The sequence below is a fragment of the Jaculus jaculus genome, chromosome 11 (assembly GCF_020740685.1).
Source record: "Jaculus jaculus isolate mJacJac1 chromosome 11, mJacJac1.mat.Y.cur, whole genome shotgun sequence".
NCBI classification, from domain to species: Eukaryota; Metazoa; Chordata; class Mammalia; order Rodentia; family Dipodidae; genus Jaculus; species Jaculus jaculus.
Genome location: NC_059112.1, coordinates 13,636,338 through 13,650,760, shown reverse-complemented (window position 1 = coordinate 13,650,760; position 14,423 = coordinate 13,636,338). Strand labels below are relative to the sequence as shown.

Here is a 14,423-nt window from a genome sequence, read left to right as displayed (position 1 = left end):
GTGCACGCATCTGGAGTTCATCTGCAGTGGCTGGAGGCCCTGGGGCACCCATTCCCTCTCTTTCTCTATCTGCTTCTTTCTCTCTCTGTCGCTCTCAAATAAATAAATAAGTTAAAAAAAACTTTTTTTTTAAAAAAAGAAAAATTGTAACTATTACCGATTATCTTTTCCCTCAGGTAAAGGCCTGTAGACCACAGGTGCTCAAAAGGAAAGAAAGCTCCTTCAGAAGAAGGCAGTGACTGGGAAAGTAGCCATGGCATGTGGAGAGCAGCCCAGTGAGCTTTTAGAGCCGGAGCACAGGGGCGCTCTGCCCCTCTGAGCAGCCCGCAAGGTTCCAGGGTCTCCCGACTTGGCCTCCCACTACCCCGCGCACGCTGCCGTCACACTCCTGTGTGCCGCTGTGTGTTCAGCTTTATGTGGGTGCTAGGGGATTCAATTTGGGCCAGGCGACTTGCAAGCACGTGTCTTGAACCATTACGTTATCTCCCCAGCCCCTTAGTAATGTTTAAAAGAGGCATTTACACAGCAGTTTACTTTGCATTGTTATGAGGTTTCCAAAACAGTAATCTTAAGAGTAAGTTTTTCTTTTTTTGTTTTGGTTTTTCGAGGTAGGGTTTCACTCTAGCCCAGGCTGACCTGGAATTCACTATGTAGTCTCAAGGTGGCTTCAAACTCACAGCAGTCCTCCTACCTCTGCCTCCCGAGTGCTGGGATTAAAGGCATGCACCATCATACCCGGCCAAGAGTAACTTTAAGTAATATTGGAATTTTTATATGTAAGCCCACCTCAGACATGAGCATATTAAATGAAAAGCTGACACTCATGTTAAACCATCAACTGTAGAATGAACTCAGCAATGTTCAGCGTGGTGCTAATGTTCAGTAAGTATACAGCAAATAAACACACACAGTTCGGGTACTTACTAACTCAATAAAAATTACACACCAGATTTCTAACCCTTTATGCCTTTTTTTTTTTTTTTGAGGTACTGAGAACAGAACCTAGGATCTCACAAATGCTGGCTAATTGACCTCTGAGCTACATCCTAGCCCAGGGCATCTTTTTGATTACACTAAAAATAAATTAAATATGGTCATTATTGCACCTTCAGTTCAAGTTACATTGAATAAAAGTACTATTTTTAGGTTTTATAACAAGTCATTCAGAGGAAATTATTTATAAGTTCCAAACTAGTAGCAGAAGTACCTCAGTAGAAATTTGGTAATTCTAGGAATATTCCCAGTATTTTAACACCTTCATCAGGCTCATTTCAAAAAGAAAACACTGAAAAGACATCTTTAGAATAAAAAAGGAAGCCAAATGGCTCTTAACTCTCAGCACTCAGGAAGGAGGCTGAAGTAGGGGGATCGCCGTAAGTTCAAGGCCTGCCAGAGCCAGAGTCAGAGCCTCCCTCAAACACAAAACAAAATACAACATCAAAAGAAATCGCCACTAAATAAAAACATTAGGACAGAGGTTCAAGTGGTGAGTGATGATTCTGACTAAGGAGTGGGGAGTCAGGACTGATCTGAGAACACAGTCATGTTAAAACAAAGGCATGTGTAAGGGTTAAGCATCTAGCCTGTACCCCACCTTTCAATCACGCCTCAACAGAGCTCTGGGTCCACTTCCTAGTCCTGCAGAATATTTGAAACAGCTATTAAATGATAGACTATAGTATTTTTATACTTACTGGTAAATGTTCAAGTAATGAAGTCACACTTTCTGATACATATATTATACTTCCATCTGTCATGATCGCTAAAAAAAAACCATCAAGAGCCTGAAATTAAACATAATGGTCAGTTAAATGGGAAGAAAAAAGTATTTCACAGGACGGAAATAAGATAATCACAAAGTACTTAATGTGTAAATATCCAGTGTTCTGTCAAACTGCCCGTCTTTCTCCTCGTGCATCTCTGGCCGCACCTGAAGGGGAGACATCGCTCGGCGGCTACCTACTGGACAGCCGGCCTGTGGCGAGGGGCGCGGGCGTCGGCCCCGCCAGCCGTGCACTGCGCGCAGCACGCGCGCTCTCAGCCCACGAGGAGCAGCCGCGTCTGCACACAGCGCCAGCCCCATGCCCCAGGCCCACAGGAGAGCACCGTCGTGATTCTGAAATGCTAACACAAACGTACTATGTACAGGGATGCAGTGTGTGTGTGTATGTGTGTGTGTGTGTGTGTGTGTGTGTGTGTGTGTAAGGAAAAGATTAAAGTACGGGGAGATATATATGTAGGGAATAAAACAAAGGAAGTAGTATGAAATTATGTCCCCCGCCCCCCAAAAAAGATGAGGCCCAATCAGGAAAAGCCTGAGTCTCTGGTAAAATATCTTTTTTTCTAACCACAATGGGAGGCCAATAGAAGGTTAGGGGACAGGGGTTGCACCTTAATGTGAGTATATGGAAAAATGGAAACGAGAAAGAAAAATCTGACCTTTGGGATAAGCAGACAAACTAATGAAAATCTGAATGAACTCCGTAACAATGGGAAAGAGAAGGGACTAGATAAGCACTAAGAAACATGAACAGGGGATAGATGACTTAAGATTAAAGTAATTCTGTATTTTATAATTTTCAAAGTATTTGCATTTGAGAATCCCAGAAGTTACAATTGAAGAAATGAGATCTCCAGATAAAAGAAGCATGCCAAAGACAAAGCAGTTGGAGAATCACTTAATATGGGGATGAGGAGAAGAAAAAACCCCGAGAAATGTCAGATGCAACAGTGGGGGGAAGGGGTGGTGTGCGAGGTCGAGGAGGACAAGGACAGGCAAGTGCGGCCACGGGCGAGCACGGAGGTGCGAGAGCTCAGAGCGTGTGCATGGCAGGAGCTCTTCTAACCCACTCAGCCACTAATTTGAGAAGAGAAGGACCAAGAATGAAGGGAGCACACGAGAAAACAAAACATGCTTCAGGGACAGCAAGCATACTTTATGAAACAAGGATAACAAGGGTAAAAGCAAAGGAAGATCCAGAGACGTTGAAGACAGCTTCGTTTTCAATTGAAGAGCTCTTTCAAAGGGTAGCAAACTCTGTAAGAAAGACAGGGCATCTTAGTCATCCTCGTACCCGAGACACTGAAGACAAGCCTGGCCCAAGTGAACACTTTTTTACTGTATCAACGGTGACCTTGGGAGTGAAAACAACCCTCCCTAATTCTAAGTTAATGTTTTTCTTTCTTCCCTTTTTTTGTTTTGTTGTTGTTGGCCTGGAACTCATTATTATAGCCCAAGCTGGCTTCAAACTCAGATAACCTTCACACCTCAGCCACCCTATTGCTGGTTTTACAGCAGTGAGCCACTATACCCAACTCAACCTTATAACAATAACTATTATTTTCAGTGCTAGGGACTGCATCTAACGCTCAGCAAGTATTCTGCCACCAATGTACATCCCTAGCCTCTGACGACTGCACACGAAAAGGTGCCCTTCTCTCTCTCTTCTTTCCTACTGGGGTACATGGGAGCATCTGGGAGAACTCATCTTGAGTAAACGCCTGCCTTCTACAAGGCTCAAGCAAGTCTGTTTAGACAAAGAAGGTGTAAGAAAGAGGGAATAGAAACCTCATCAGCTAAGCCAACTCACTGCAGTAACTCTAGAAGAGTAATGCCAGCACTGTTCCACTATTATTTCAGCAGCGATGATCTTTGTATTACTATGTGAATCGGCTCAAGATGATGTTAAGAAGAAAACTTTGTTTTCATCCACTGAAAGCAAGTAAACTTTCTCTGGGATGGTATCCCTGGCTGGGAGGATGCTGCCAGGAACTTCAGTGCATCCCTTATGCCTGAAGACAATGAGCTGAGTAAGATCATCCATGTCTAGATCTAAACAACCTCTTCCCTCTTGCAGTTTAAAAACCCCTACACCATCTTGCCAGACTTGATTCCCACCCTCTCAGACTCAGCGCCCAGTCGGCTTTGAGTAGAGCACCATCTCACCCTTACACAGAAACTAAAGGAGCCCCGAGAAGGAGGCTGAGATGTGAAGGGTAAGGCAGAGAACATCCTCCTCCCATGACGGACACTACGGAGCTCAAGCCCTCTTCCATGGGTAAGTACAGAGAAAGTAGTCACTACTTAAAACTCCATGTCTTCCTACCTGGTATCTTCCTAATCCATGATAGCTGTATTTAGTCTGGGAAGATTCGAAGGGAAGTTCTGGGGAAGGGGACAGAGAAAATTATGAAGCAGACACGGAGCGATTACCACCTGTCAAGGGGCAAAGTTAGGTCCCAAGAGATGTAACAGGTGACATTACAGAGATGTGATCAGGCTAAGTTGTATTCCAGTCCTTTGGCAACAAAGACAACAGGGAAAGGGACAAGTGAAAGGTGAGTGGAAAGGGAAGGGACAAATAAATGAGGAATAGAGAGAGCCAACACAAACTTGAAAATGGACATTAAGCCCATGGTTCTACTTGCAGCCCACTCCACAGGAGTGAATTTGTGGTTAGTACTGCAAACCTGCTTAAAAGCACATGGCCGGGGAGGTCATAGGCCCTGGGAGCGGGTTCTACAAATGTTGTTTTGCAAAATAAACACATTGTCAATCAGTCTCCTAAATATTAGTGTTTACACCTATAGATTAGTGTTGTTTTCAGGCCATTAGGGAAATTTCCTTTTTGCAATGGACTGTGGTTAATGCAGAGACTCATAGCTTGTTAAAGTGCTGAGAGTTAAGTGACTCCTTAGTGAGTGCTCAGCCATAAATGAGCCATCTTTGTCAGACCCTGCAAGGCTCAGGGAGACTGCAGGAGGGAAAAGTGGGGAGGAGTACTGTAACGCCGTCTTCTGGATACACGACCACACAACTCACCACATGTGTGCTTTCCCACGCAAGACGGGGCCTCTCAACATTCCAGCATGAATGGAGGAGGGTTCATGAGGCCCCACTCCTCCTTGGGAAACTATTGGCTACTGACAGTTGTTCGTACAGAAGGAGCCATGTTCTTCAGTAAGTTGTCCATAGTCCAGTAAATAACCCACCGCCCATGCCCATGCAAGTGACCCTGACTGAATTCAGTGGGTCACAAAAAACAAACATGAGAGCAGAAGAGGGACTTGCTGGGAAGAATGAAGGGTTTAATGGGAGTAGAAAGTGGAATAAGAGAGGATAATAGGGGTAAATATGATTAATATACATTATAAACATGTATGAAATTGTCAACAAGTACAACAAAACTGCTAGCACTTGTAGCATTTCCTTTGAAAAAGAGACCTTAGTTGCAGTTATCCCATTAGCCATGTTATGTGGACAAGCTGCAACTTCTCTGGGCCTCACTGGTAACACACAGTAGCTGAGCATGAGCCCCGCGCCAACCTCCTCCACTAGGAACTCAAGCACACTGAGGCCAAGCCTGCATGTGAGACACTGATCAAAGCGTTATATGGCCTGTGTGGTGCTTTGATATAGGTGTCCCCCATAAACTTCTGTGTTCTGAATGTCAGGTACTCAGCTGGTAGCAATTTGGCAAATAGATCCTCCTGGAGGCAGTATACTGTTGGACACAGGCTTATGGGTATTATAGCCAGCTGCCCCTGACCAGTGGGTGGTACACTCTCCTGTTCCTGTTGTCCACCTGATGTTGGCCAGGGAGTGATGTCCACCCTCTGCTCGTGCTATCGTTTTCCCCTGCCATTGTGGAGCCTCCCCTGGAGTCTGTAGACCACAATAAACCCTTTCCTCCACAAGCTGCTCTTGGGTTAGGTGTGTTTTCGCCAGCAGTATGAACTTGACTGCAACAGCCTGCTTCTCTGTAATCTAATTAAGACAACTACTTAATATAACACCATATTCTTTCTAGTCAATGAACATCGCCTAAGCATAATCCATTTATTTTATGAACAAAACCAGCTGTAAATTATGAATCAAAAACTTGCATGCACCGGCAGCAAATTTATAAAGACATTATGCATGTAAAGTAAATGTGTGCTACTATCCATACTGAGGATGCAAGTCAGGCACACCCTTCATCTTGACATGTTAGTGGAAGGTACATACATGTAGTTGTGCATGTTAAACATTAACCTTGCCCTTGACATTGTAGAAGTAAACACACAATTTTCAGTCAAGTAAACCTAACACCTGTGATTATGAAAACTAACTTAGTCTTATGTTTTTCATAAAATTTTTTCTGTTTCTATAATGCAGGGTTAATCTTAGTTGTCACCCTGCCTGGATCTGAAATTACTTAGAAGACAAAGTCCTGGACATGCCTGTGAGTTTCTAGATTATGTTCACCGAGGTAGAAGAGCAAGTCTAATGGGCCAGGGGGGTCCCACACTCAGCAGGAGGTGAGCTGAGCATAAGCAGTGGTCACTCCTCCTTCTGATCAGGGGCGCAGTGTGACCAGCTCTGCTGCATGCTACGGCCACTGTGAGGGAATGTCAACCATGAATCAAATAAACCCTCCGCCTTTCAGCTGCATCTTGTCAGGTATCTTGTCACAGCAACAAGGAAAGGAACTAATACCATCGCATCTCGAAATTCCTACCTATTCTTTCCTTGATGCTTAGTTTTACGTACACACTACATAGACCATGGCGATTAACAAAGAAACTTTCTCTCATGAAGGAAACACTCTCCTATTAACCTACTAGTAAAACTTTACTTACATTAAGGTTATTAATGAGAGAGTACATATATTATTTTTAATTGTAAGAATTTATTCATGCAATAAAGGTTAAGTAGTTTATAATGAACACAAAATATCTTCTTGAATAACTTCCCTGAGATTAAAAAATAAAAAGTAGCCGGGCATGGTGGCACACGCCTTTAATCCCAGCACTTAGGAGGCAGAGGTATGTGGATCACCATGAGTTCAAGGACCCCCTAAGACTGCATAGTAAATTCCAGGTAAACCTGGACTAGAGTGAGACCCTACTTCGAAAAACCAAAAAAAAGTAAATAATAAATGAGTAATTTCTTTCTCTATTGCAGACATTAGCCTGTATGTATCTTTTCATAAACATATTGCTTATAAATCTAAAGAGCTTCTTTGTACATGGTCAAACTACTTTTTAAGAGAAGAAATTTTAATAAAATTAAGAACTAATAGGTGGGGCATATGCTAACTGTACACTAATTTAAAGAGGTAATTTTGCTGATTCAGAGCTACAGTCTATATTCTAGGCAGCATTCATAGAAACGAGTCTAATGTGAAGCACAGAGTGGTGGCTGAGGTGCCATCAAGTGGCCTGGCAAGAAACTTGAGGAGAACTTCCTATTACGTGAACATGGGTACGCTTCATTGTGGCCTGGGTTCCTTGATCTTTTTACATGGGCTGGAGTAAGAAAGACTCCCAAAGACTTGTGAAACTGCAATGACTGATGTGCAAAGTATCCAGTTACTTTTCAGTTTTAAATGTTTACAATGTATGTATATTCCAGCAAACTTTCATACCGTAACACTTCTCATCAATTAAATTCTGTAAGTAAAGCATAAACAAACAGACCACTCTTTATTGCAGAGTATCTTATTTCAGACTTAATAAATATACAGACATTTGAGACACAGTCATTGCATATACATAACACTAGTAAATACTTAAAAGTCTGAAATAATAACCCCAAGCAAGCAAGCCGGAACAGCAGTACTTACCAGTCTGCGCACTCGCACCCAGTGCTTCCTGGACTCTGCATCTGCGTCCTTGGAGTTCTGTTCCTGGTGCTACCGTGTTTTCACGTCCTACGCTTTGTCTTAACAAGGTGCCGCCCTGTGCTCGCCAGAGCAGACTGTCTGCAGGAGCCCCTGACTAGCTGGGTTAGTACTTTAGGCACCAAGTTTTCTTGTCTCGGTTACTTCCAAAGTGTACAACCTGTTTCCTATTATTGGTTATCTAGATCTAGATCTAGAAGGAGTTTCTGTACATAAAAGGATTATATTATTCTATGCAGGAAGAGGTTTGAAAGTAAAAAAATTTATGAATAATTGAAATTTTTGTGGATTTTACATTTGCACAAAAGCAAAATCTACTCTATTTTTTTTTTTTTTTCACAAGGTGGGGTCTCACTCTAGCCCAGGGTGACCTGGAATTCACTATGGAGTCTCAGGGTGGCCTTGAACTCACGGCAATCCTCCTACCTCTGCCTCCTGAGTGCTGGGGTTAAAGGTGTGTGCCACCACACCCAGCGTCTAAATTGTTCTTAAAAACAATTCTGTCACCAAGAACTGGTTATTTACTTTTGAGTTTCAAATTGAATGGTAGTCTTTCGATGTGTAATTTACTTTTTTCTATTTTAAAAATATATCATTTATTACTATTTTGAGTTAAGTTTGCAATTTAATTATTTTTTAAAAATCTACTGTTTAGTAGGATACCACTATTGACTAAATGCTTTCATCTTGCAAAATTCATGCTAAAACCCAATTCCCCAAGGTGGCTGATTCTGAGGAGGGGAGGCTGGTAGGAGGTGAGCTGACAAGGTGGCTGATTCTGAGGAGGGGAGGCTGGAAGGAGGTGAGCTGACAAGGGCAGTGTCCTCATATGGAATTAGTGTCCTATAGAAGAAGCCCCAAGAGCTCCTTCGCCTCTTCTTTAACGTCAGACACGATAAAATGCTGGTAGTCTACGAACTAGGAATCAAGAATTCTCACCATATCTTGGGCCCACTGGCACCTTGATACTGAATTTCTCGGCCTCTACAACAAACTGCCTGATCCATGGTACTCTGGCATAGCAGCTCAACTGGACTAAAGCAAACACATTTCATGATACTATCTGATGCGCAAATACATCCTATTGTTTGTTAGGATACAGCTGGCAGGTTAGGTTGAGAACTCAATAGCTAGAGATTCCTAATGTCTATAAAAGCATCTGAAAATTTCAAATAATAACAAGAATATGAAAACTTCCTATTACTCTACCACATGGCATTGCTTATTATACCTGATCATCTGATTGATCAATTTTTAACTGTACACATACATACCTTATTACACTTACCCTGAATTAAGACTTTTCAATGTTAATGCTGCTAAAACTATACTAAAATTAATCATCCCTCAAATTGTTTAGAAAAATGAAACTTTTCAAAAATCAAATGTGGACATACCTCTAACATTAACTGTGTAAACTCTTCATTACTAAGGAATGTAGGTTTCCAGTCCTGTCGAATTTCACTAGCATCTGACTGTGCAGTGATTTCTGTGAACAGATTGACACATTAGTGGCAAACTCGAACCACTGTGGAAGCACAAAGATCCTACTAGGATGCTGCCTCTCTTCCTGCTCTGCTTACGAGGACAATGAGGGCATTCGCTGATCTGCACAACAGATGGGCGGGATGCAGCATCTGAGGTAGTAAGAGACTGTCTCCTTGAATCTGGTCTGGGTAATTAAATATCAGTAGCTTTTTTCTTTCTTTCTTTTTTTCTGAGGAGCTCTGACATCCTTGGTGGATGACAGGCCTGAGCTGTTCCCCCCTGTTCCATCATGATAGACAGAAGAAGAGTGAGCAGACTGCACTGGGCTGACGGCTGCCGAACGCTGTGAAGCAAAGCCTTTCTTCTCCTGACAGGTGAAGTGTGCTGCGACCTAGCAGACCAGAAGTCGGCTCGGAGGAAAGCTGCCATTGAGCTCACTGTGTTTTCCACAGAAGACCTACTTTTGTCAGGACCAAAAAAAAAAAAAAAAAAAAAAAAAAGTCTTCCCAATCTTAATTGCTTTACTTTATTTAATCCAGGGACTAAACTGAAATTTAGGGGGAAAACTTCAGAGTGATTTTATTCAAAGAGTGACTTAGGCATGGAACACACATCTTATCTAATTATTACTATTTTGTTACACCTAACAGAATTACTTATAAGAAAGTTTTTAGAAATAATGAAATCTGAACAAACTTTTTGTTTTTTAAAAAAAATGACCTCACTAGGTATTTCAAACTGGCCCCAAATTTGTGGTCCTCCACATTCAGCATCTAAATGCTAGGATTACAGCTTTCCCTTTTTTAAATACAGACATAACCCAACAACCAAGCAAACTATAAACTTATACCACAAGCTGTACACTATAAAAATACGCCTTTAAAAGTATCAATTATATTATTTTGATCCTTTATTATTAGATATGTAGACAGCATATTTTCACATGACATTTGGCATATTACAAGCTATATGAAGAATAATTAAAAAGAATAGCTAATAATTTTGTGAATAGTCATGCTCTACAAATTTGTATCAATTCTACACATTTTAGGGAAAGGGTTATTATCCACAAACAAATGCAATCAAGTTGAGCTAAACAAACACCTGCTTCAGATCAGTAAGTACTTTAAAATTCCCTCTTAATTTACCATTAATTTCATTTTTATGAGAATAATACATCCAATGTGGTATGGAAAAACAAACCCTAGTTAATACTGAAATCAATGCTCTCTTGTCAGGAGGTGGGAATGTATGCACTTCACTTCATTTCATTCAACAACTGCTTATTAAGTGCCTATGTCCAGAAGACTGGTTGTAGTGAGGTGCCATTGAACAAAGGGGGCAAGGCAGCAGAATGGCAGTGGTGGCATGAATATGAGTTCCAGCACATTTCCCAAAGAATCAACAGAACAGTGTGTGGTATATGACACAATGCTAAGGTAAATGAAAACAAATTCCAAAAGCATTTTCATATTTGAGCCCTGTCTGACTAAATAACTAGAATAAAAATGAGAAACAGTAAGTTAAGAGAAACTGACTTGACAAAATGAAAATGAACTTGAGTTTTAGAGGCACTGAGTTTGGGGACATGGAGAAGAAATATCCAGAAGTCATCTAGAAATACAAGATTAAAATTTTTACATCTAAAAATAAAGATTTAATAGTTTAATACAGGATCGTAATAGTTGTAGGTATAAAAATGAGATTGAAAAGGGAAGGAGTTGAGAAATAAGAACACAGGGCTAAGCCCTTGAGAAAGAGAGAAGTTAGTCTCAGTCAGGAAAGAGGGAGCAGCACAAAATGATGAATGCCTTCAGAAGAAAGTCAATGACAGACAGACCCCAAGGTGCAGTTCTACAGAAAGGCGAGGAGGAGGAGGGATCCAAAAAGCTTCAGCCCTCCTAAGGATGGGTGGTAATGTCACTAATGAAACTGGCAGACAGTTCCAAAGAGGAGCAGAGCATAAACTAGCTTAGTAATGGATTATGACGTGAGGTAGGGAAAGTGAACAGAAGCACTAGCGACTATCCTTTTGAGAAGTTCTGTAGTCTTGTTTATATCTGAAAAAACATGTCCTCTCTGCTAACAAAATAGTGGATATTCTTTAAGCTTTCTTTTCATGATTGACTCAGTCAAGATTTTCTTCTGTTAGCAAATATTTCATTTTAAAATATAATTTTTATTTCACAGCTATAAATTGAAATAATAATCTTCTGTTTTGTTTTATTTTTCAAGGTAGGGTCTCACTCTAGCTCAGGCTGACCTGAAATTTATTATGTAATCTCAAGGTGGCCTTGAACTCACAGCAATCCTCCTACCTCTATATCCTGAGTGCTGGGATTAAAGGTGTGTGCCACCACACCTGGCTTGAAATAATAATCTTTTTAAATGCCATATAAAGGGCTTGTATGACCTGCTTCCTCATCACAAATGCACCTATAGCTTTCCAACACAAATATGTTCCAGTTAAATCAAGACCCCTGCTTCTCTGCTTCTGTACATATCAATCATCTCCTTCATGAGAAACAGTTTTCTTACTTAACCTAAAAATTACTTATTTATAACCCTTCTCTAGTACAGTCTTTTCTCTATGTTCCTACTGTAACCTTACAGTTTCTAATCACTACTCACATTAGAATAATTTGTATTTTAATTATCTTTATACACACGTGTCTCCCCTAGCTGCAGTGCCTCGAGGGCCAAGAAAGAATGTAGAACTACTTCATAAAGATCTGACATATGGCAGGCACCAAATAAATGTTTGTTGAATGAAAGAAAAGAACATACTAGGAAATCTTTCTTTTTAAGTAGTTGGCTTCTCTCTTAAAATCACAAGGGAGAAAGCAATCTTATATGTCTCACAACACAAACTTTAGGGAGAGTCTGCTATAAAAACCAATACGTGTTTTATAAAGTTAAAGTTTTACCTTTATGTTTTCGTAAAAAATCAATGCTCTTCTGAAGAACAGTAGATTTGTCCATCTTTCTAGCATTACCAGGAAGCATGGATCCAAGTTCTTTAATAAGAACATTAAATTGATCTCTACGTTTCTTTTCAGATTTGTTTCTAGATACTCTTGATAAAAAAAATGATGAAAAATTTAAATATGCAGTTCTTAGTCCATTTAATCACACAGTGTAATACAGTGCTCAATTTGTACATGATATCACATGTACGTCATAAATAAACATGGCAACAAATACTTCCTAGGTTTTCAATAATATAATATTCACTTGGGAAATAATTTCTCATGTAAGTTTACCACTAGTTACTGCCATATATTATACATTTGATGTACATGTTTTTGTAAAAATGCCAGTAAGATTAATACATTTACATGGATTGAAACTTACAGAGCAATTCATCATCTTAAAATACCTCCAATTATTTGTTCTATAAAGTCAGATTTTCTAATTCTGTTTTTGTCTAAGCACTCTTCCAAAAGGTTAGGAATGGGCTGGAGGGATGGCTTAGTGGTTAAGGTGCTTGCCTCCAAAAGGTTAGGAATGAATTTGAATTATAAGTTGCATATTGATTGATGAAGTTCACTCACATCACTAACAGAATTAACTTCTTACAGCAGATACCTTTTATAAGCCATTAAATTTCTATGTACTATTACGTTCACATGCATTAGTCACTTATTTACTATTTTAGGATGAACATCAAACTACCTTTTTGCTTTATCCTTGTCATCTTCTTCCACCAATCCATCAAAAATACTACTGTCATCTCTGAAAGGAGAGTGGACAGAGACAATAAGAGAGCAGACACCCCAGGTGCAGTTACACTCTTGAATTGTTGGAAAGTTAACAGCCTGGATGAATTCAAGCTCAGTAGCCCCTAACTTATTTTCTAGTAAAAATTTAGTTACATTTAAGTTTTTCACATTTGTAAATTTCAAAAATATTTATACTTAGCTATACTATATATATAACATGTTAAGCAAGAATTTAACTAGTTTATTTTTTCAAACTTAGTAATTATTTGTTTATTTGTGTGGGGGGGGGGCATGTCAGGGACCCTTGCTACTGCAAATGATCACCAGACACTTGTGCTCCTCTTTGAGTTAGCTTACATGGTGGCTTAGGAATTAAACTCAGGCCAGCAGGCTTTGTAAGCAAGCGTTTTTAACCACCAATCCATCTTCCCAGTCTTTCTTTTTTACAAATTTTTTTTTTGTTTGTTTGTTTTTGTTTTTTGAGGTAGGGTCTCACTCTAGCCCAGGCTGACCTGGAATCCACTCTGTTCTCATGGTGATCCTCCTACCTCTGCCTCCCAAGTGCTGGGATTAAAGGCGTGCACCACCACGCCCAGTCTTTTTTACAAATTTTTTAAAAATAGTGATAACTTATGTAAAGTCAATATGAAATGCTACTATAAAATTACTTTGTTGGAATATAACTATGCTAGCATAATTTAAGACTGTTTCTGAGACAGTCACTTAAAACAACTACAAATTACAAACATCTTAATACCTGACTATTAACTTATACTAATACATTTTCATTCATTTGCTGATCCATTTGACAAATACTTTTTAGTATTTTTAGCCAGGCTCATTCTGGATCTGGTTACAGAGCATGAGTAAGAAAGACATAAAGAAAATGTGTGGAAAGAGGTTTTATTTTTTTAGAAAGGGGTAATATTTTAGTTCTTTAGTGGTTAAGAAAGGATTTGTCTAAACACTGAGTGAAGAGTTAAGTTGAAGGATAGTGTCAGCCTTGTGATCTGGCGGAAGAGCATTGTAACAAACTCTCAGGAGCACTGGCAGCTAACGTCTTAAGCTAGGGAGTGACATTAGAGGTTAAGATGGCTGGTGAGCTTGTACATGACATCCCTACTCTATTCACTCTTTTTGCCACAGCTTTCTTAGCTTGTAAAGACCTGTAGTATATATGGGACTACTGGACTCACTGTTGAGGTCAGTTGTTAATCTGATTTCATGGAGGTTCATGAATAGATTCTGAGGATTCTATTTATGCCTGGAAACTTTAGAGACTGTATCTTTAAAATATACAGATACAAGGAATCCTTATTAATAATCACTTTTTTATCACAGAACACACACACACACCTATATGTCACAAGTGTAGAAAAGAAATTAGCAATCATTCAGAAGAATGCAAAACCATATGCAAATCTTCTGGGATTTCCAGAAAGTTAAATGCCCTTTTTGAGGAGAAAACTCTCACAGTACATCTATAACTGCAGCATAGACCAAGCAATGGTCATGGTGGAGGCAGACATCTCTAAAGGCATTTCTTGCC

The 14,423-nt window shown here is 40.0% G+C and overlaps 1 protein-coding gene across 9 annotated transcripts in view; it reads right to left on the bottom strand.

Annotated features, from left to right (window-relative positions):
- Positions 1 to 14,423, bottom strand: part of Clock (clock circadian regulator) — a 61,941-nt gene that overhangs the window by 27,939 nt on the left and 19,579 nt on the right. For all 9 annotated transcript variants that reach the window (XM_045161400.1, XM_045161399.1, XM_004665390.2 and 6 more), the window contains exons 5-8: positions 12,828 to 12,887; positions 12,080 to 12,228; positions 9,062 to 9,153; positions 1,695 to 1,784 (exon numbers count right to left, since the gene is read on the bottom strand). In XM_045161400.1, the coding sequence (XP_045017335.1) occupies positions 1,695 to 1,784; positions 9,062 to 9,153; positions 12,080 to 12,228; positions 12,828 to 12,887 (391 nt within the window). The remainder of the gene's footprint in view (positions 1 to 1,694; positions 1,785 to 9,061; positions 9,154 to 12,079; positions 12,229 to 12,827; positions 12,888 to 14,423) is intronic.